At 44.6% G+C, this 23,058-nt stretch overlaps 1 protein-coding gene across 6 annotated transcripts in view; it reads left to right on the forward strand.

The window, feature by feature from the left end:
• The window catches only part of EDC3 (enhancer of mRNA decapping 3), a 121,386-nt gene that overhangs the window by 85,109 nt on the left and 13,219 nt on the right, over positions 1-23,058 (forward strand). For all 6 annotated transcript variants that reach the window (XM_059657211.1, XM_059657201.1, XM_059657172.1 and 3 more), the window contains one exon: positions 22,688-22,841. In XM_059657211.1, the coding sequence (XP_059513194.1) occupies positions 22,688-22,841 (154 nt within the window). The remainder of the gene's footprint in view (positions 1-22,687; positions 22,842-23,058) is intronic.

The raw sequence follows: 23,058 nt of genomic DNA on the forward strand, positions 1-23,058 counted from the left end.
CCCCTTTGGTGGTCGAACGACCCTTTCACAGGGGTCGCCTAAGACCATCCTGCATATCAGATATTTACATTACGATTCATAACAGTAGCAACATTACAGTTATAAAGTAGCAACAAAAATTATTTTATGGGTGGGTCACAACATGAGGAACTGTATTTAAAGGGCCAGAAGGTTGAGAACCACTGATTTATAATGGGCTGAGTCCACTGACCTCCTGTAGTGCTTTGTGGCTGAGCCCAGAGAAAGCAGATACTAGAGTTACTACACTGAGGAATAGTGGTGAAGGAGTTACTAACTATTAAAGGTTTCAACAAGGAAGCTTCTGTAGAGTCAGAGAATTGAGATCCATAGCTGAAAGGGGGCTGCTGAGCCTGTTCCCTTATCTGTAAATTGGGATAATACTTTTAAAATGAGATTATGTAGAAAAGCAGCTAGTACATTGCCCTGTTTATAATTGTTACTAGAGGCCCAGTGCACGAAATTCATGCACGGGGGTGGGGGGGAGGCAGTGTCCCTCAGCCCAGCCTGCACCCTCTCCAATCTGTGACCCAGGGATCGGGCCTAAACTGGCAGTTGGACATCCCTCTTACAATCTGGGACTGCTGGCTCCTAACCGCTCGCCTGCCTGCCTGATTCACGCCTAACTCCTCCCCTGCTGGCCTGATTGCCCTCCCCTGCTGGCCCCGTCCCCCCCAACTTCCCTCCCCTGCTGCCTGGTCCCCCCCCCCCAACTTCCCTCCCCTGCCGGCCTGGTCGCCCCCAACTGCCCTACCCTGCTGGCCTGGTTGCCCCCAACTGCCCTACCCTGCCAGCCATCTTGTGACCACATGGGGCTGGCCACCTTGTGCAAGGGCATGATGGTAATTTGCTTATTGCCTCTTTATTATATAGGATTTGTCAATATGTGACTTCAAATGTGAATTTCAAAGGCTGTCTCAGTAGTGTAATTTCAAAGTGTCAACTTCTACAAAATTTCTATTATGTATCAGACACCGTTCTAGATACTCTGGTCAGTCATTGTCCAGCACCTCAGGGCCTTAGAGTATAGGATAATCAGATGTATTTGGGGTGACAGGAAGGTGAGGTGAAAGTCTGGTTCAGAAGCAGCATCACTATAAGCAACATCATAATATTGACTGTTTATTGCGTATTTATTCTGTTCACATGCTTATGTCAGTTAATTTTCATGGCATTGCTGTGAGGTTACACTGTTACCTCCATTTTTTTTGTTATCCCCATTTTTCTGGAGTTAAGTGTTCCAGTATATCTTTCATTGGGAATGACTTTTAAGGTTTTTTGAATTCTTCATTCCCAGGTTCTAGTAAATTCCTCTCAGGTTTTTCTATTCAAGAACCTTTTCTTTTGGGTAAAATTTTTATTTCTACCATTTGTTTGCCACCTTGTAGCCTTCTTCTGTCCTCAAGTACTTGGACGCCCAGATGGGAGGCTGGGGATTGTTATTGGTGCAGGCACTGAATCTCCGCAATTAACCCACCTGCTTGGCCTAAGGGTGTACTCTGCCTCTACACTATGTGTCTGCTAAGATTTGGAGAGCAGCAAGTGTATGAAATGACCTGAAGTACACTAGTTACTGTCTTCCAAGAGGATCAAGTCAAAGTTTGAGTGAGGCACTCTAGTCTGGACTCCCTTTGAGTGTAGCACTACTTACCCCACTTACGCACACCCATTTCTCTTGGTGAAAACAGTTTTCCTTCCTTCTCTGAAGGGGAGCAGCTGATGAAGTCACAGTTGTTTTGTAGCTTGCCTTTCTACTTTTCCCACCATAACTAGTTAGGTCTTTGCGCTTCAGGGAAGACGATCTCATTGTCTTCTTAAACATTGACCCAGCCTATGTGGTTCCTGCCTTGATCTCCTCACAACCCCAATTCCCCATCCTTTGTTTACAGGTTAGACCACATGTTACAGGGATACCCTTTCCAGGGAGGCTCCTCTCCTACATTACTTATTTTAAAAGAGCCACAGAGACATATCTACACTAATAAAAGAAAGATGCTAATTGACCATACCTTTGCTACATCCACAAGCCAATCAGGAGAGTATGCAAATTAACCCAACAAAGATGGCGGTTAAATTTGCATACTGCAGGTGGGGCAGGCAGTGCCAGATGCTGCCAGGCGGTCTGGGCCCCCAGATCGGGGACCGGGGAGGCGGGCCAGGCAGCGCCAGATGCTACTGCGGGTCCGGGCCCCCAATCGGGGAACACGGGAAGGCAGGACAGGAAATGCCAGACACTGCCTGCGGGGTCCAAGCCCCAGATTGGGGATGGGGGAGGCAGGACGGGCAGCGCCAGACGCCACTCAGGGAGGTGGAGCAGGCAGTGCCCGACGCCACCCGCAGGGTCCTGTCCCCAAATTGGGGACCGGGGAGGCGGAGCAGGCAGCGCCAGATGCCCCCTGCGGGGTCCGGGCCCCAGATGAGGGACCCAGGGAGGTGGGGCGGGCAGCGACAGATGCTGCTGCGGGGTCCAGCAGAGCGAGAAAGCTGGTGGCTTGGAGGGCACGGCTCCCTCTGTCACCCCAGCTTCCTCACCATAGCTGTGGAAACTGACAGCAGGGAGGAGGAAGTCCCACCCCAACAGAATCAGCCAGAATCAGCCGTTGGTCACACAGCTCTCAGCGGCCCGACAGCCAGGACTCTCATTCACCTGCATCTCAGACTGTGACAGGAGAGAGGTGGGACTATGTCCAAAGAAAAACTGTTGATACAACGTAGCTCTGCAGCCAAAAGATGCCTGTGCTATCAACAGAAAATGTCTGCAGAGCAATGTGCGTCTGATCTTGAAAGAAGGCGGCACCTGCAACAGAACGTACGTGAAAAGCACCTACTGGAAAAACGCCACTCTGAAGCCAAAAAACACCGACGTCATCGACAGAAATTGTCTAAAGACCAATGTGCCTTTGAAGTTGAAAGAAGGCGGTGGTGACAACAGAATATGTCTAGAGAACAGTCATCAACAAGTACTACCCAATACCAGTAGGAACTGCCTTCTCAGCAAAAATGGAGTACATGAGGATGCAATCCTTGAACATAGTTGTGGTGGAATGACTGTTCGATGTGAATTTTGCCTATCCCTAAATTTCTCTGATGAAAAACCATCCGATGGGAAATTTACTCGATGTTGTAGCAAAGGGAAAGTCTGTCCAAATGATATACATTTTCCAGATTACCCGGCATATTTAAAAAGATTAATGACAAACGAAGATTCTGACAGTAACAATTTCATGGAAAATATTCGATCCATAAATAGTTCTTTTGCTTTTGCTTCAATGGGTGCTAATATTGCATCACCATCAGGGTATGGGCCATACTGTTTTAGAATACACGGACAAGTTTATCACCGTAATGGAACTTTACATCCTTCGGATGGTGTTTCTCAGAAGTTTGCTCAACTTTGTATTTTGGATACAGCCGAAGCTACAAGTAAAAGATTAGCAATGCCAGAAAACCAGGGCTGCTCAGAAAGACTCATGATCAACATCAACAACCTCATGCATGAAATAAATGAATTAACAAAATCGTACAAGATGCTACATGAGGTAGAAAAGAAAGCCCAATCTGAAGCAGCAGCAAAAGGTATTGCTCCCACAGAAGTAACAGTGGCAATTAAATACGATCGTAACAGTGACCCAGGTAGATATAATTCTCCCCATGTAACCGAGGTTGCTGTCATATTCAGAAACGAAGATGGAGAACCTCTTTTGAAAGGGACTTGGTCATTCATTGTAAACCAGATCCCAATAATCCAAGTGCCACTAAAATGAAACAAATCAGTATCCTCATTCCTACATTAGATGCAATGACATATCCTATTATTTTTCCACATGGTGAAAAAGGCTGGGAATAGATAGTGCATTAAGACTCGACAACAGGCCCTGGCTGGTTTGGCTCAGTGGATAGAGCGTCAGCCTGCGGACTGAAGGGTCCCAGGTTCGATTCAAATCAAGGGCATGTACCTTTGTTGTGGGGGGTGTGCAGGAGGCAGCTGGTCGATGTTTCTCTCTCATCAATGTTTCTAACTCTCTATCCCTCTTCCTTCCTCTCTGTAAAAAATCAATAAAATATGTTAAAAAAAAAAAAAAAGACTCGACAACAGTGTAATCAACAATAATACTAGACAAAATGTAAGGACACAAGTCACACAAATGCAGTATTATGGATTTCATCTCACTGTGAGGGACACGTTCAACCCTATTTTAAATGCAGGAAAATTAACAGTTTATTGTGGATTCATATTTCAAAATGGAGGCCAAACCTAACCCTAGCCCTAGCCCTAACCCTAGCCCTAACCCTAGCCCTAGCCCTAGCCCTAACCCTAACCCTAAAAAAGAAAAAAAAGAAAAATGGAGGCCAATTGGATAAATTTCATCAACGCAAACCAATCTAAGTTGAGAGTTGAAAAATATAGTGATTTGATGGATTATCTCAAATCTAGATCTGAAAAGGACAATGTGCCGATTGGTAAAATGATAATACTTCCATCATCTTTTGAGGGTAGTCCCAGAAATATGCAGCAGCGATATCAGGATGCTATGGCAACTGTAACGAGGTATGGCAAGCCCGATTTATTCGTAACCATGACATGCAACCCCAAATGGGGAGATATTGCAAACAATTTACAACACTGGCAAAAAGTTGAAAACAGACCTGACTTGGTAGCCAGAGTTTTTAATATTAAGCTGAATGCTCTTTTACATGACATCTGTAAATTCCATTTATTTGGCAAAGTAATAGCTAAAATTCATGTCATTGAATTTCAGAAATGCAGACTGCCTCATGCTCACATATTATTGATATTAGATAGTGAGTCCAAATTACGTTTAGAAGATGACATTGTGACCGTATAGTTAAGGCAGAAATTCCAGATGAGGACCATTGTCCTTGACTTTTCAGATTGTAAAATCAAATATGGTACATGGACCATGTGGAATACAAAATCCAAATAGTCCATGTATGGAAAATGTTCAAAGGGATATCCAAAAAATTTCAAAATGCGACCATTGGAAATAGTGATCGATATCTCAAATACAAACGAAGATCTGGTAGCACCATTTCTATTGGAAATAAAATTGTCAATAATACTTGGATTGTCCCTTATAACCCATATTTGTGCCTCAAATATAACTGTCATATAAATGTTGAAGTCTGTGCATCAATTTGAAGTGTCAAATATCTATTTAAATACATCTATAAAAGGCACGATTGTGAAAATATTCAAGTTTTTGAAAAAAATATTATCAATCATGACGAAGTACAGGACTTCATTGACTCCAGGTATGTGAGTGCTCCTGAGGCTGTTTGGAGACTTTTGGGAATGCGAATGCATGACCAATCTCATGCAATCACAAGATTAGCTATTCATTTGCCAAATGATCAGAATTTGTATTTTCATACCGATGATTTTGCTGAAGTTTTAGATAGGGCTAAAAGGCATAACTCGACTTTGATGGCTTGGTTCTTATTGAATAGAGAAGACTCTGATGCACGTAATTATTATTATTGGGAGATTCTACAGCAATATGTGTTTAATAATTCTTTGTGGACAAAACGCTGAAAGGGTGTGAATAAAGTATTAGGTAGACTGTTCACTGTGAGCTTTAGAGAACCAGAACGATATTAACTTAGACTTTTGCTTCTGCATGTAAAAGGTGCGATAAGTTTTGAGCATCTGCGAACTGTAGGAGGTGTAACATGATACATTTCATGAAGCTGCTAAACACCAAGGATTATTACTTGACGACACTATCTGGAAAGATACGCTCGACGATGCAATCATCCTTAATATGCCCAAACAACTACGGCAACTTTTTGCATACACATGTGTGTTTGGATGTTGTTCTGCTGCAGACAAATTATGGGATGAGAATAAACCTTGAAAGTTTCTATTGGAAATTACACCAAAGAGAAGGTACCTGTGTAAACTGAAACACATGCCCTTAACGAAATTCAGGAGGTATTCACATTACATGGAATGAAATGTTCACATTTCAAACTTCTGGACTATCCTTTATTAATGAATGCAAATACATGTGATGAATTGTATGAGCAACAACAGGCAGAGGTTTTGATAAATTCTCTGAATGATGAACAGTTGGCAGCCTTTCAGACTATAACTTCGGCCATTGAAGATCAAACTGTACACCTAAATGCTTTTTCTTGGATGGTCCAGGTGGTAGTGGAAAAACATATCTGTATAAAGTTTAAACACATTATATTAGAGGTCGTGGTGGTACTGTTTTACCCAAGGCATCTACAGGAATTGCTGCAAATTCACTTCTTGGTGGAAGAACCTTTCATTCCCAATATAAATTACCAATTCCATTAAATGAAACTTCAATTTCTAGACTCGATATAAAGAGCGAAATTGCTAAAACCATTAAAAAGGCCCAACTTCTTATTGATGAATGCACCATGGCATCCAGTCATGCTATAAACACCATAGACAGATGACTAAGAGAAATTATGAATTTGAATGTTGCGTTTGGTAGGAAAGTTCTCATTCTCGGAGGGGATTTTCAACAATGTCTCAGTATTGTACCGCATGCTATGCGATCGGCCGTAGTACAAACGAGTTTAAAGTACTGTAGTGTCTGGGGATGTTTTAGAAAGTTGTCTCTTAAAACAAATATGAGATCAGAGGAATCTGCTTATAGTGAATGGTTAGTAAAACTTGGAGATGGCAAACTTGATAGCAGTTTCCATTTAGGAATGGATATTATTGAAATCCCCCATGAAATGATTTGTAACAGATCTATTATTGAAGCCACCTTTGGAAATAGTATGTCTATAGATAATATTAAAAATATATCTAAACGTGCAATTCTTTGTCCAAAAAATGAGCACGTTCAAAAATTAAATCAAGAAATTTTGGATATATTTGATAGAGAGTTTCACACATATTTGAGTGATGATTCCATTGACTGAACAGATATGCCGAAAAGGAGAATTTTCCCATCAAATTTCTTAATAGTATTACTCCTTCAGGAATGCCGTGTCATAAATTAAAATTGAAAGTGGGTGCAATCATCAGGCTATTGAGAAATCTCAGTAGTAAATGGGGTCTTTGTAATGGTACCAGATTTTTTATCGAAAGACTAGAGGCCCAGTGCACAAAAATTTGTGCACTCGGGGGGAGGGGGGACCCCTCAGCCCGGCCTGTGCCCTCTCGCACTCTGGGACCCCTCAGGGGATGACCACCTGCTGGCTTAGGCCCGCTCCCCGCGGGATTGGGCCTAAGATGGCAATCAGACATCCCTCTGGCAGCCCGGCAGCCCTCGGCGGATGTCCACTTGCCAGCAGGGAGCAGACCTAAGCTGCAGTCGGACATCCTTAGCGCTGCTGAGGAGGCAGGAGAGGCTCCCACCACCACCGCTGTACTGGCATCCATCAGCCTGGCTTGTGGCTGAGCAGAGCTCCCCACTGTGAGAGTGTACTGACCACCAGAGGGCAGCTTCTGCATTGATCGTCCGCCCTCTGGTGGTCAGTGTGTGTCATAGTGACCAGTGATTCCCAGTCTTTCTGCTGTTAGGGTCAGTTTGCATATTACCCTTTTACTATATAGGATAGAGGCCTGGTGCACGGGTGGGGGCCAGCTGGTTTGCCCTGAAGGGTGTCCCGGATCAGGGTGGGGGTCCCGCTTGGGTGCCTGGCCAGCCTGGACGAGGGGCTGATGGCTGTTTGCAGCTGGTCACACCCCCTTCAGGGTGGGGGTCCCCACTGGGGTGCCTGGCCAGTCTGGGTGAGGGGCTGAGGGCCGTTTTCAGGCTGGCGGGTGACTGAAGCTCCCAACCTCTCCTTTATTTATTTATTTTTTTTATTCTGGGATTTATTTACCTTCTATGGCTGTCACTGGGACTGAGAGCCAGCTTTAGCTCTGAGGCTCAGCTCCAGCTCTGAGACGTCGGCTGCTGAAAGCAGGTATGTGGGTTTGTTTGGCTTCTATAATTGAAACACTGTTGCAGCTCCAGCTCTGAGGCCCAGCTGGCTGAAAGCAGGTTTCTGGGGTGTGTTTAGCTTCTATAATTGCAACATTGTTTCTTAGAGTGTAGCTCAGAGGCCGGCAGCAGCAGGCGGGGAACCTTGGCTTCCTCCATCACTGGAGCAAGCAAGCCTCCTATTCGCTTCAGCTGCCTGGCTGCCGGCTACCATCTTGGTTGGTAGTTAATTTGCATATCGCCCTGATTAGCTAATGGGAAGCGTGTCAGCGGTACGGTTAATTACCATGTTTGTCTATTATTAGATAGGATTACAACCTAACATTATCGAAGCTGAAGTATTAACCGGATCTGCAGAGGGAGAGGTTGTTCTGATTCCAAGAATTGATTTGCCTCCCATTTAAATTAATTTGACGACAGTTTCCTGTGATGTCAGCATTTGCAATGACTATTAATAAATCACAAGGACAAACTCTAGACAGAGTAGGAATATTCCTACCTGAACCCGTTTTCGCACAGTTATATGTTGCTTTCTCTCAAGTTCGAAGAACGTGTGGCATTAAAGTTAAAGTTGTAAATACTTTATCCTAAGGGAAATTGGTCAAGCACTCTGAAAGTGTTTTCACTCTTTTTTTTTAAAATATATTTTATTGATTTTGTACAGAGAGGAAGGGAGAGGGAGAGAGAGTTAGAAACATCGATGAGAGAGAAACATCGATGAGTTGCCTCCTGCACATCTCCTACTGGGGATGTGCCTGCAACCAAGGTACATGCCCTTGACCGGAATCAAACCTGGGACCTTTCAGTCCGCAGGCCGACGCTCTATCCACTGAGCCAAACTGGTTAGGGCTGTTTTCACTCTTAATGTGGTATACAGGGAGATATTAAAATAAATTTAATCACTTTAACAGTCATTATTTGCATCAATGTTTTTATATCATGAGTTCGTCGTTGTTATATCATTTTATTGTTTATTAATAAAATTATGTATTATTCTCATATACATTGTAGTCATTTCCTTTTATCTCTCACACTTTTATTATAGAGAAAGGGCAAGTAGCAATATTAAAATATTTCCTCTAATTAATTCCCTTTCAATGTGCACAAATTTCATGCACCGGTCCACTAGTCAAGAGATAAATTCTAGGAGGTGTTTTGGATTAGAACACCTGTGCTCCTGCATTAAGTGCCACTACAACTTTTCATTGAGCAAGAGCATGAACCTGTTTTCTGAAATTGTGTGTCTGTAAGCAGACTTCCTTGACAGTGACGTGGTGAGTTTGGGGAACCTTAGATTTTAGAAGATCCTCCAGTGCCAGGAGTGGAGGGAGTGGTCAGTCACTTTAACATGGAATCCTTCAGACTTTCTGAGCCTGGATAATCAGGTGCACACTTATCGTAGGCCTGGAGGTCTGGTTGTAAGTGATGGCAATCTCATGAGGTTTTAGAGTAGTACTCTTAAGGTAGATGTCTTGGCTAGAGAATTCCCCTAGTGATGAACACTTGTGCTTCCTAAAGTCTTTCACTGGAAAGGGTTTCATGGCAATTTGTTTCCAGAGTATTAATTAAAGAGTTAAAGCTCACACTAAGGTCTGGAGGGTCTGGAGTCTAGCTTGTTGTGGTCTGAACACCTAAGTTTTTTTTTTTATGAATTTGTCAGTTGGTCATTCTAGAAACTGAGTTGGTCTCTACAAACATGACCACTTTGACAATATGTGCCCTTTTGCCATTTCAGAGCCAAAAGTATCTAGCCAGAGTGAGGAAAGAGTTTGATTTCAATGTATCCACCATCCTCCTTAAATTCAACATATCACAGCTAAGTCAGTCATTCATACCCTTAACTCCTTGCCATTCCTATTTCTTTCAGTGGGATCACCATTCTTTAAGTGTCCAGCATGAAACTTTGCAGCCATCTTTGCCACTTCCTTATCATAAAATAGCAGACCATATTTTCTCATTTAACAGTAGACGTGGTGATTCCTTTGGTAGCAGCTCTGGCAAGGAGTTTTACTTTATCTTCAATATTCATTTCTGGTTCCAGATTCTCTTCTTCCTTCAGAATCACCCATGAAATTATGAGCTTTTAGTTTCTTGTGCTATCTCACAGGTTCCCTTTGTCACTTGAAATCAATTCTATAAGATCATTCTGCCCTCATTTTTTAGCACTGTCAACTTTATCCTGAATAAAACAAGTTGGCTTTTAATTTTTTAAGTGTTTCTCTTAGAGAGAAAGGAAGGGAGAGGGAGAAATAGAAACATCAGTGAGAGAAAAACATCGATTGGCTGCCTCCTATGTGTCCCCTACTGGGAATTGAGCTCTCAACCAGGGTATGTGCCCTGACTGGTATTCGAAACAGCAACCTCTTGGTGCATGGGATGATACTTACCCAACTGAGCCACACCAGCCTGAATTACTTGGCTTTTAAAACCTTCTGATGTCTGATCCTGCCTCTACTCTAAGGTAGCCTTCATCTCATCAGCCTCTGGGCTCCAGGCAGCCACTAAAATTTTGTTTAAGTTTCTTCCCCATTCCACCTGGAGTTTTTCTTTCTTTCTCCCTCTCTCTTTCTCTCTCTCTCTCTCACTATCTCTCTCTCTATCTCTATCTATCTGTCTCTCTATCTCTATCTCTCTCTCCATTGTGACTACAATCCTGCCTGTTTAGATTTAGAATTTGTTGCCTGCCTGCAGCTCCTGACTTGAAATTCATACTTTGCACTGTGCTCAGTATATCACAATTTAGTTTGTGTATTCTCAGATACTTATACATATACTAGTGGCCTGGGTGCATGAAATTTGTGCACATTAAAAGGTGATTAATTAGGGGAAATATTTTAATATTGTTCTTTGCCCTTTCTCTATAATAGAAGTGTCAGAGTTAAAAGAAAATTAGTAAAATGTATATGAAAAGCTTCCTCAGGTCAGAGTCTGGGGCACGCTGGGGGACCCAGAGTCAAGTCCCTGCACACCCACGGTGCCTCAAAATTGTGTGAGACCCAGACCCAGCTGGCCCCACCCCCACTGGGCGAGATCCAGACCCAGCTGGCCCCACCCTTGTCAAGCCCCGCCAGTCGGGGGCACAGACTCAGGTCCCCCGTCAAGCCCCGCAGGGTGGGGGGCACGGCCTCAGGTTCCCCAGCCTGGTGCCGGGGTGGGAGTCTCATCCTCAGGTCCCCCAGCCTGGCCCCGGGGCGGGGGGTGCAGCCTGAGGTCCCCTGTCAAGCCCCGCCAGGCGGGGGTGGGGGGGTGGACGCGGCCTCAGGTCCCACGGCTGGGCACCGGGGCATGGGGCATGGCCTCAGGTCCCCTGGCCCGGTGCTGGGGTGGGGGGGCATTGCTGGACATCCCCCAGCCTGGCACTGGGGCGACGGGCACAGCCCGAAGTCCCCCAGCCTGGCACCAGGGTGGGGAGTGTGGCCTGAGGTCCACTGGCCTGGTGCCGGGGTGGGAGGCACAGCCTGCGGTCCCCTGTCAAGCCCCACAAGGCAGGGGGACAGCCTCAGGTCCCTGCTGATTGCTCGTTAAGGCTCGTTACGGGAACTCGGCCTCTGCTGTGGGCGCAGCCATCTTGACCATTCCGGCATGACAGTCAATTTGCATATTCCCTCTGTTAGATATTTTTTCTCTCTAGCTAAATTTCAAGATTGTGGGAACAGGATCTATTTTTATATACTTTTTATTTACTCTATCTCCTGCCATTCCCCACCCACCACCAACTTGAAACATTATTGTTCTGTAAACATTTTTTTTTAATATGTTTTATTGATTTTTTACAGAGAGGAAGGGAGAGAGATAGAGAGTTAGAAACATCGATGGGAGAGAAACATCAATCAGCCGCCTCCTGCACATCTCCCACTGGGGATGTGCCCGCAACCCAGGTACATGCCCTTGACCGGAATCGAACCTGGGACCCCTCAGTCCGCAGGCCGACGCTCCATCCACTGAGCCAAACCGGCTTCGGCTGTAAACATTTCTTGATCATGTCTGAAGTCACTTATCTCTTTCTCTTTATTCCCAACTTGTTATATTAAAAAACAAGTTTCAAAAAGTTGCTAGGCTAGGATAATTAACAACCATACACCCTTCATTTAGATTCACCAGTTAACATTTTGTCACATTGACTTTTTTTTAATACATTGTAAATCAGTACATGTAATCTTTCTTTTTTTTTTAATTTTTTTTAAAATATATTTTATTGATTTTTTACAGAGAGGAAGGGTGAGAGATAGAGAGTTAGAAACATCGATGGGAGAGAAACATCGATCAGCCGCCTCCTGCACATCTCCCACTGGGGATGTGCCCGCAACCCAGGTACATGCCCTTGACCGGAATCGAACCTGGGACCCCTCAGTCTGCAGGCCGACGCTCCATCCACTGAGCCAAACCGGCTTCGGCTGTAAACATTTCTTGATCATGTCCGGAGTCACTTATCTCTTTCTCTTTATTCCCAACTTGTTATATTAAAAAACAAGTTTCAAAAAGTTGCTAGGCTAGGATAATTAACAACCATACACCCTTCATTTAGATTCACCAGTTAACATTTTGTCACATTGACTTTTTTTTTAATACATTGTAAATCAGTACATGTAATCTTTCTTTTTTTTTAAAATTTTTTTTAAAATATATTTTATTGATTTTTTACAGAGAGGAAAGGAGAGAGATAGAGAGTTAGAAACATCGATGAGAGAGAAACATCGATCAGCTGCCTCCTGCACATCTCCCACTGGGGATGTGCCCGCAACCCAGGTACATGCCCCTGACCGGAATCGAACCTGGGACCCTTTAGTCCGCAGGCCAACGCTCTATCCACTGAGCCAAACCGGTTTCGGCCAGTACATGTAATCTTTTTTTAAAAATTTATATTTTTTGTTGAGAGTATTACATATGCTCCCCATTGCCCCCTTCCACCCAGTGCCTGTCCCATCCAGGCCTTCACCACATTATTGTCTGTGTCCATGGGTTATGCTTTTATTTATATATATATATATATAAAGAAGTAATATGCAAATGAGGTTGGGACTCTGTAAAGGTCACGACCAGGGCCCGAGCCTGAGAACAACATACAGGCGTGGCTGGGAGTCTGAGAGATCAACACAGAGGTGTGCCTGCTCCAAGCCTCTGACACGGCTGGGGGCAGGCCCCCAGCAGATGGACACACACACACTTACACGGGGTGCCTGCTCTGAGCCTCCGACGCGGCTGGGGACAGGCCCCCAGCAGGGAAACACACACACAAACACACGGGGCGTCTGCTCCATATCTCCCACGCGCAGCTGGGGGCAGGCCCCCATCAGACACACACACACACACACACACACACACACACACAGGGCACCTTCTCCAAGCCGCTGTGGCACAGCTGGTGGCAGGCCCCAAACAGACACACAAACACACATACGGGGTGCCTGCTCCGAGCCTCTGCGGCCAGACTGAGGCTTAGGCCTGGGCTCCTGGACTGTGAGAGGGGGCAGGCTGGGCTGAGGGGCCCCCACCCCCAGTGCATGAATTTCGTGCACCGGGCCTCTAGTATGCATATAAAGCTCTTTGGTTAATCTCTGCCTGTCCCCTTCCCCCTTTTCTCTGAGGTCCATCCATCTGCTTCCAGGACTCTGGATCTATTTTTTAAATCTTTATTGCAAGTATAAACTATTTCCCCTTTTTTCTCCCCATTGACCTCTTCTAGCATGCCCCATCCCCCACCCTAGGCCTTCACCACCATATTGTCTGTGTCCATGGGTTATGCATATATGCATACAAGTTCTTTGGTTTTTCTCTTACCACCCACCCACTCTCCCCTGCCTTCCCTCTGAGATTCTGCATTCTGTTCCATGCTTCTGTGTCTCAGTCTATTCTGTTCAACAGTTTATTTTGTTCATTAGATTCCACGTATAAGCGAGATCATGTGATACTTGTCTTTCTCTGACTGGCTTATTTCACTTACTCTCCAGGTCCCTCCATGCTGTCTCAAAGGGTAAGGGATCCTTCATTTTTACTGCTGCATAGTATTCCATGGTAAAAATGTACCACAGCATTTTTATCTATCTACTGATGAGCACTTAGGCTTTTTCCAGATCTAAGCTATTATAAATAGTGACGCTATGAACATAGGGGTGCATACATTCTTTCTGATTGGTGTTTCAAGTTTCTTAGGATATATTCCTAGAAATGGGGTCACTGGGTCAAATGGCAGTTCCATATTTAATTTTTGGAGGAAACTCCGTACTGTTTTCCATAATGGCTGCATCAGTCTGCATTCCCACCAGCAGTGTATTAAGGTTCCCTTTTCTCCACATCAGCACTTGTCATTTGTTGATGGTAGCCATTCTGACAGGTGTGAGGTGATACCTCATTGTTGTTTTAATTTACATCTCTTTGATGACCAGTGACTTTGAGCATTTTTTCATATGTCTCTTGGCCATGTGTATGTCCACTTCAAAGAAGTGTCTATTTAGGTCCTTTGCCTATTTTGTAATTGGATTGTTTCTCTTCCTTTTGTTGAGTTGTATGAATTCCTTATATAGTTTGGATAGTAACCCTTTATCAGATGTATCATTGCCAAATATGTTCTCCCATACAGTGGCCTCCCTTTTCATTTTTTTTCTTTGAGCAATAAATAGTGTAATTTATTGAATAGTTTGCTAGTTATATTTTCCATCAGCCCAGGTATATTTTGAACAGTCTGCTCAGTGAATGTGACCTAATTTAATAGTCAGTTTATTAAAAACAACAACCCGGGCATAAAGGTTGCAAGAAACAGAAACAAAGGGAGAGTGAAGGGGTCAGTCCCTTTTCATTTTATTGATGGTTTCTTTTGCTATGCAAAAGCTTTTTATTTTGATGTAGTCCCACTTGTTTATTTTCTTTTTTGTTTCTCTTGCTCTAGGAGATATATCTGCAAACATATTGCTGCCACAAGAAATATCTGAGATTTTGTTGCCTATGGTTTCTTCTAGAATTTTTATGGTTTCCTGACTTACATTTAAGTGTTTTATCCATTTTGAGTTTATTCTTGTGTATGGTGTAAGTTGGTGGTTTAGTTTCATTTTTTGCATATATCTGTCCAATTTTCCCAAAACCATTTATTGAAGAGACTGTCTTGACTCCATTATATGCTCTTGCCTCCTTTTTCAAATATTAATTGAATGTAATGGTTTGGGTCTATTTCTGGGTTCTCTGTTTTGTTCCATTGATCTATATGCCTGTTCTTGTGCCAGTACCAGGCTGTTTTGTTTACAGTGGCTTTGTAGTATAACTTGATATCTGGTATTGTGATCCCTCCAACTTTGTTGTTCTTTCTCAAGATTGCTGTAGCTTTTCAGGGTGTTTTTGGTTCCATGTAAATTTTTGGAGTATTAGTTCAAATCTGTAAAATATGCTGTTGGTATTTTTATTTTTTTAAATAATATATGTTATTGATTTTTACAAGAGAGGAAGGAGGAAGGGAGAGGGATAGAGAGTTAGAAACATCGATGAGAGAGAAACATCGATCAGCTGCCTCCTGCACACCCCCTACTGGGGATGTGCCCACAGCCAAGGTACATATACTTGGCTGGAATCGAACCCGGGATCGTTCAGTTCGCAGGCTGATGCTCTATCCATTGAGCCAAACCAGTTAGGGCCTGTTGGTATTTTAATAGGGATTGCATTAAATCTATAGATTGCTTTGGGTTAGTGTGGACATTTTAATTATATTAATTCTACCAATCCATGAGCATGGTATATGCTTCCACTTGTTTATATCTCTTCTGTCTCTTTTTACAACATTCTGTAGTTTTCCGAGTACAAGACTTTTACCTCCTTGGTTAAGTTTATTCCTAAGTATCTTATTTTTGTTTTGTTTTTTGTTACAATGGTAAATGGGATTGAACTCTCTTTCTGAGAGTTCATTATTGGTATATAAAAATGCCATCGATATCTGGGTGTTAATTTTGTATCTTGCTACATTACTGAATTAATTTATTAGATCTAGTAGATTTTGGTGGCATCTTTAACATTGATGTGTCTTCTATAAATAATGAGTTTTACTTCCTCCTTTCCAATTTGGATGCCTTTTATTTCTTCTTCTTATCTAATCGCTATGGCCAGAACTTCCAGAACTATGTTGAATAAGAGTGGTGAAAGCAGTCATCTATATCTTCTTCCTCTTCTTAGGGGAAATGCTTGTAGTTTTTGCCTATTCAGTATGATGTTTGCTGTAGGTTCGTTATATATGGCCTTTATTATGTTGTGGTGTGCTCCCTCTATTCCCACTTTGCTGAGAGTGGGTGTCAAAAATGGGTGTTGGATTTTGTCGAATGCTTTTTCTGCATCTATTGGTATGATCATGTGAGTTTTGTCTTTCACTTTGTTTATGTGATGTATCACATTTATTGATTTGTGACTATTGAACCAGCCTTGCATTCCTGGAATAAATTCCACTTGGTCATGTGTATGATCTTTTTAATATACTAAAGGCCCAGCGTGTGAAATCGCATGAGACTCAGACCCGGCGTGCCGCAGGATCCAGTGTCAAGTCCCGCCAGCGCTGCAGGACCCAGCGTCAAGTCCTACCCATGCTGTGGGACCCATCAATGCACCTCCTGGTGACTGCTCTTTGGTCATTATGTCTTTAAGACCACTGGGTTTTTATTACATAGATTGCTGGTTTCGATTTGGTAATATTTTGTTGAGGATTTTAGCATCTATGTTCATCAGGGATATTGGCCTATAATTCTCTTTCTTTATAGTGTCTTTATCTGGTTTTGGAATTAGGATAACATTGACCTCATGAAAAGAGCTTAAAAGTGTTTCTTCCTCTTGGATTTTTTTGAATAGTTTGAGGAGTATAGGTGTTAGTTTTCTTTGAATGTTCGGTAAAATGGGCCTGTGAAAACATCTGTACAGGGCTTTTGTTTGATGGAAGGTTTTTGTTGTTTTTTGTTGTTGTTGTTGTTGTTTGTTTAATTATGCATGTGTTTTTTAAAATATATTTTATTGATTTGAGAGAGAGGGAGGGAGAGACAGAAACACCAATGATGAGAGAGAATCATTGATCAGCTGCCTCCTGCATGCCCCCCACTGGGGATCGAGCCCATAACTCAGGCATGTGCCCTTGATTGGAATCAAGCCCTGGACCCTTCAGTACACAGGCTGACGCTATCCACTGAACCAAATCAGCTGGTGCTGCTGGGAGTTTTTTTGATTATTGCTTCTATTTCCTCAGTTGTTACTGGCCTATTCAGGTTTTTTGATTCTTCCTGATTCACTTTTGGAAAATTGTATTTTTTTAGGAACTTGTCCATTTCATCCACATCATCCAGCTGGTTGGCATATAGTTAATCATAGTATTTTCTTACAATCCTTTGTATTTCTGTGGTGTCAGTTGTTACTTTACCACTTTTATTTCTGATTTTATTTATTTGGGACCTTCCTCAATCTTGTTTATCTTTTCAAAGAACCAGCTCTTGGTTTCATTGATCTTTTGTTTGTTTGTTTGTTTGTTTTGTTTTGTTTTTAGGCTCTATGTCATTTATTTCTGCTCTGGTCTTTATTCTTTCTGTCCTTCTACTTACTGAGAGATTTTCTTGTTGTTCCCTTTCTAATTCTTTAAGTTAGGGTTAAATAATTTATTAATAATTTTTCCTGGTTTTTGAGGTAAGCTTGTAATGCTCTGAACTTCCCTCTCAGGACTGCTTTCACTGTGACCCATAGATTTGGGGTTGTTATGTGTTCATTTTCATTTGTTTACAGGAAGCTTGAACTCACTGGTAGCCCATTCATTGTTTAATAACATGCTATTTAACCTCCATGTGTTTGAATGTTTTTGAGTGTTTTTACTGTAGTTGATTTCTAATTTCAGGCCATTGTGATTCAAGAAGGTGCTTGATATGATTTCAGTCTTCTTGAATCTGTAGAGACTTAGCTTGTGTCCTAACATGTGGTCTGTCTTTGAGAATGACCCATGTGCACTTGAGAAGAATGTATATTCTGCATCTTTGGGGTGAAATGTTCTGTAAATGTCAGTTAAATCCATCTGATCCAGTGTGTCATTTAGAGTCACTGTTTCCTTGTTGATTTTTTTTTTCTGAAAGATCTATGCAGTGAAGTCTTTGAATTTGCTATTTCTTTTGTGTCCTGGTTTTCTGGGCCCTGAAATGGCACATCTTTGTTGATACTGATGCATATAATACTACTAGTGTCCCAGTGCACGAATTCGTCCACATTGGAAGGAAATCAATTAGAAGAAATATTTTAATATCGCTATTCACCCTTTCTTTATTAATAGAAGTGTCAACCAAATTCACAATCAACAATGACAGATCAAAACACACGTGTGCGATTGGCGCCAGCGAGGGCTTTATATGTATCGTGCATGCACAAGTTAATTTGGCCATTTATATATATAAAATAAACTTGCTTAATTAGACCTGCTTTCTGATTTAGCTAAACTTTTTCCAGCCCAGTGGAGCACCCCAACTTCTCTTTCAGTTAATTGTCAGCAACATAGCAGTAAATATCAGCACGAACCAGATTTTTATTGTAGATCACGCAGGGAGAACAAAGGGTAAAATATTTAACTGCAGCAGTGTTTGACTATATTTTGCGCAGTGAGAAAACCTGAAGTCCTTTTCAAGGTCCACCATTTCTTACTTCTTTACAGCCAGGTCAAGTTTCTAAGCTTTCTAAATCTCCATTTTCCGGCTAATGAAAAGAAAATAGGATTCCACCGAGTCTCCTATCTACCTACTCCAGGACTTCTGTGAGGATCAAATGAGATAAAGCATGGGAAAACGCTTCACAGACATTTGGTTAAAGTGTGAAATGTTTCCACCTGGCTATAAAGCTAGTTGGGTTCCTGGGCTGAAGAAACTGCAAGGAGGCTAGTTGCTAAGCAGAGGAAGCTGGGCGTTGCTATATGACGTCATTACCTGGTGCCCACAGCCACTATTGCTGGGCTGGGCTGGGATGTGGGCTGCATTTTGCACCATGGGGCCTCAGCAGCGTTGGCTGCGATTTAGTGGGCTGCCGCTCCGGGGTGGTTGCTTTGTGGGCACCAGGTTTGTAGTGCCCTTTATTGTTAAACTAGGAGCCTGCGGGAATCGGGCTGAAACTGGCTCTTCGACATCCCCCAAGGGGTCCCGGATTGTGAGAGGCCACATAGGCCAGGCCCAGGGTCCCCACTGGCAGGGAGGCACTGCAGGAGGGCTCCAGGGCGTGTCCAGCCCGTCTCGCCCCATTCTGATCGGGCCTGGCCGGTCAGGAAGGGACTGCGGGATGTCTCCAGGGTATGTCTGGCTCGTATCGCCAGTCCCGATCTGCCAGACTCCAGCAGCAAGCTAACCTACCGGTTAGATCATCTGCCCCCTGGTGGTCAGTTTTCATCATAGCAACTGGTCGAACGGTTGGAGGGACAATTCGCATATTGGGCTTTTATATATATAGATGGCCTGCCCCGCTAGGGAGAGGAAGTTGAGCGTTGCTACATGACGTCATTACCCAGCACTCACAGCCACCATTTCCGGGCTGGGCTGGGCTGGGCTGTGGGCCGCATTTTGCGTCATGGGTCTTGGCAGCATCGGCAGTGATTTGGTGGTCTGTTGCTCCAGGGTGGTGGCGGGGCCTGTGTCCCATTTGGGGGAAGCCGAGTGTTGCTTTGTCGACGCCAGGTTCGTGCTGCTGTTTCTCTGTAAATGGCAAGTGCACATCACAGCAGCTCCTGCGTTGAGCGTCTGCCCCCTGGTTGTCAGTGCACATCATAGCAGCCAGTCGGATGGTGGGAGGAACACTTAGCATATTAGCCTTTTATATATATACTAGAGGCCTGGTGCACAAAAATTGGTGCACTCAGGAGGGTCTTTCAGCCAGGCCTGTGCCCTCTCACAGTCAGGGACCCCTCGGGGAATGACCACCTGCTGGCTTAGGCCCGCTCCCCGGGGGGGATTGGGCCAAAGCTGGCCGTCAGACATTCCTCTGGCAGCCCAGGAGCCCTCAGAGGATGTCCACTTGCCAGCCGGGAGCAGGCCTAATTGCAGTCGCACATCCTTAGCACTGCTGAGGAGGCGGGAGAGGCTCCCACCACCACTGCTGTACTGGTAGCCATCAGCCTGGCTTGTGGCTGAACACAGCTCCCCCTGTGGGAGCACACTGACCACCCAGGGGCATCTCCTGCATTGAGTGTCTGCCCCCTGGTGGTCAGTGTGTGTCATAGTGACCAGTGATTCCCAGTCGCTCTGCTGTTAGGGTCAGTTTGCATATTACCCTTTTATTATATAGGATAGAGGCCTGGTGCATGGGTGGGGCTGACTAGTTTGCCCTGAAGGATGTCCCGGGTTCCCACTGGGGTGCCTAGCCAGCCAGGGTGAGGGGCTGATGGCTGTTTGCAGCTGGTCACACCCCCTTTAGGGTGGGGGTCCCCACTGGGGTGCCTGGCCAGCCTGGGTGAGGGGCTGATGGCTGTTTGCAGGCTGGTCACACCCACTTCAGGGTGGGGGTCCCCACTGGGGTGCTTGGCCAGCCTGGGTGAGAAGCTGAGGGTCGTTTTCTGGCTGGCCAAGCCCCCCAGGCGACAGAAGCTCCCAGCCTCTCTTTTTTTTCTTTTCTTCTTTTTTTTATTCTGGGATTTATTTACCTTCTATAATTGAAACTTTGTAGCCTTGAGAGGAGCTCAGAGCTGGCCTGGGCAGGCAGGAGGGAAGCTTGGCTTCCTCCATCACCTGGAGCAACCCAGCCTCCTACTCACTCCAGCTCTGTGGCCACAGCCGGCTGAAAGCAGGTATCTGGGGTTTATTTTTCTGCTATCAATCATTGAAACTTTGTTGCTTTGAGTGGAGCTCAGAGGTGGGCCACAGCAGGCGGGAAGCTTGGCTTCCTCCCATCATTGGGGCAACCAAGCCTCCTGCTTGCTCCAGCTCTTGGCTGCCGGCCACCATCTTGGTTGGGTTAATTTGCATATAGTCACTCTGATTGGCTGGTGAGCGTGGCTTAAGGCGTAGTAAAGGTACGGTCATTTTGCGTGTTTGTCTTTTATTAGTGTAGATACTAGAAGCCCGGTGCACAAAATTTGTGTGAGGGGTGGGGTCCCCTCAGCCTAGCCTGCACCCTCTCCAATCCGGGACCCCTTGGATCCTGAGGATCAGGCCTAAACTGGCAGTTGGACATCCCTCTCACAATCCTGGACCACTGGCTCCTAACTGCTCACCTGCCTGCCATCCTGATTGCCCCTAACTGCCTCCCCCCCGCCCCCGCTGGCCTGGTCACCTCTTAGTGCCCCCCCCCCCCCCCGCTGGCCTATTTGTCCCCAACTGCCCCCCTCTTCTGGCCTGGTCGCTCCTAACTCCCCCCCCCCCCCCGCCAGCCTGGTTGTCCCTTACTGCTCCCCCTGCCGGCCTGGTCGCCCCGCCTGCTGTTCAGTCATTTGGTCGTCCCCCACTAAGCCCCTGCCGGCCTGGTTGCCCCATGCAGCCTGCTGTTTGGTCATTACTGTTACTGTGACAGTGTCCCAGACAGTTTGCATATTCATCTATTATTAGTATAGATAGACTAGAGGTCTGATGCACAAAATTCATTCAAGGGGCTCAGCCCTCACAGCCACAGTGGCTTGCCTCAGCCCTCACAGCCCTGGCTTCGTCTGGAAGGTCGTCTGGAAGGACATCTGGAATGTCATCTGGCTGTCTGGTCTAATTAGTATATTACTCTTATTATTACAGATAGACTTCAAGAGTATCGGCTGCTGCCCTAACCGGTTTGGCTCAGTGGAGAGAGCATCGGCCTGCAGACTTAAGGGTCCCAGGTTCGATTCCGGTCAAGGGCATGTACCTTGGTTGCGGGCACATCCCCAGTAGGGAGTGTGCAGGAGGCAGCTGATTGATGTTTCTCTCTCATCGATGTTTTTAACTCTCTCTCCCTCTCCCTTTCTCTCTGTAAAAAATCAATAAAAAATATTTTTTAAAAAAGAGTATCAGCTGCTGCAGACTTTGGCCTTTTAAAACCAACTACTTGCAGTGGCTGTGAGTCTCTCTAACTGTTATAGAGTTCTCTTTATTTAGGGTGAATAAAATGTTCAAGATTCTTCTGAGTAGTCTAAAGCAAGCACTAGGTTATTTTCCATATACTCTTTCCCTACGGTATGATTATTGGGTCACATTCAACCCATATAGGCAGAAAATGACAAATTCTTTGAGAAAACAAGTTGCTAATTGAAATTTTTTACAAAGAGGAGGGTAAGTGGAAGAAAGGACAAGGAAGAAGTGGGGAGTAGATGGGGTGAACAAGTCATCCTGCCTTGAAATTGAATAATGGGACCAGAGGATCAGGAGGGTTAGGTCATGTTTGTTCCCCTTCTGGGGAAGGATAAGGGGTTTGCTTGTAAGAAAAACCTCACTGCCAGGACAGCTTTTCTCCCACTTTGGGACAAGCATGTTCTCTTCTAATGTGGTTCATAGGTTGCTATTACGTACTCTATGCTGGCCTTTTCTTGGTAGTACCTAATATATCTTACTGGATTTGGTCTTTTTGGTCAAAGCTTCACAAACCCTGCTCTGTGGTAACCTGAACAAGCTGTTTCTCAGTTTCCCATCTACTGCCTGAGCCTCTGGGGCTGCATAGCATGTCTCAGTCTCAGATGAGGCACATGGGTCAGGGAAGGTCAGTCTAAAAGCCCTGGCTTTCACAAAATTCTGGATTGAGTACACGCATTTGTGAACCTGATTTCCTGTAATCACTGCCCTTTTCTCTCCACACCTCCTTTTGAACTGCAGACTCTGGCTTGGTTGTCCCAAGTGTTTCCTATGAGCTACATAAAAAGCTGTTGTCTGTGGCTGAAAAGCATGGGTTGACTCTGGAGCGGAGACTGGAGATGACAGGCGTGTGCGCCAGTCAGATGGCACTGACTCTACTTGGAGGACCCAACAGGTAAATGCCTCTAGATTGGCGGGGGATGAGTGTGGGTTGATGCTGCTCTCTTGGGCCCCACCACAGAGCCTCACACAAGAGGCATTCATAGATAGTTGCTGCTTGTCTAATAGGAATGCCTTTATGAAGTAACTTTCCTGAATGCTGGAGGTTTTTGTTTGTTTCTCTAATCCCCCTCTTGTGAGTCCTCATTTTTCTCCCAGCAAGCCACACTTTG

Source organism: Myotis daubentonii, chromosome 1 (genome assembly GCF_963259705.1).
Source record: "Myotis daubentonii chromosome 1, mMyoDau2.1, whole genome shotgun sequence".
NCBI classification, from domain to species: Eukaryota; Metazoa; Chordata; class Mammalia; order Chiroptera; family Vespertilionidae; genus Myotis; species Myotis daubentonii.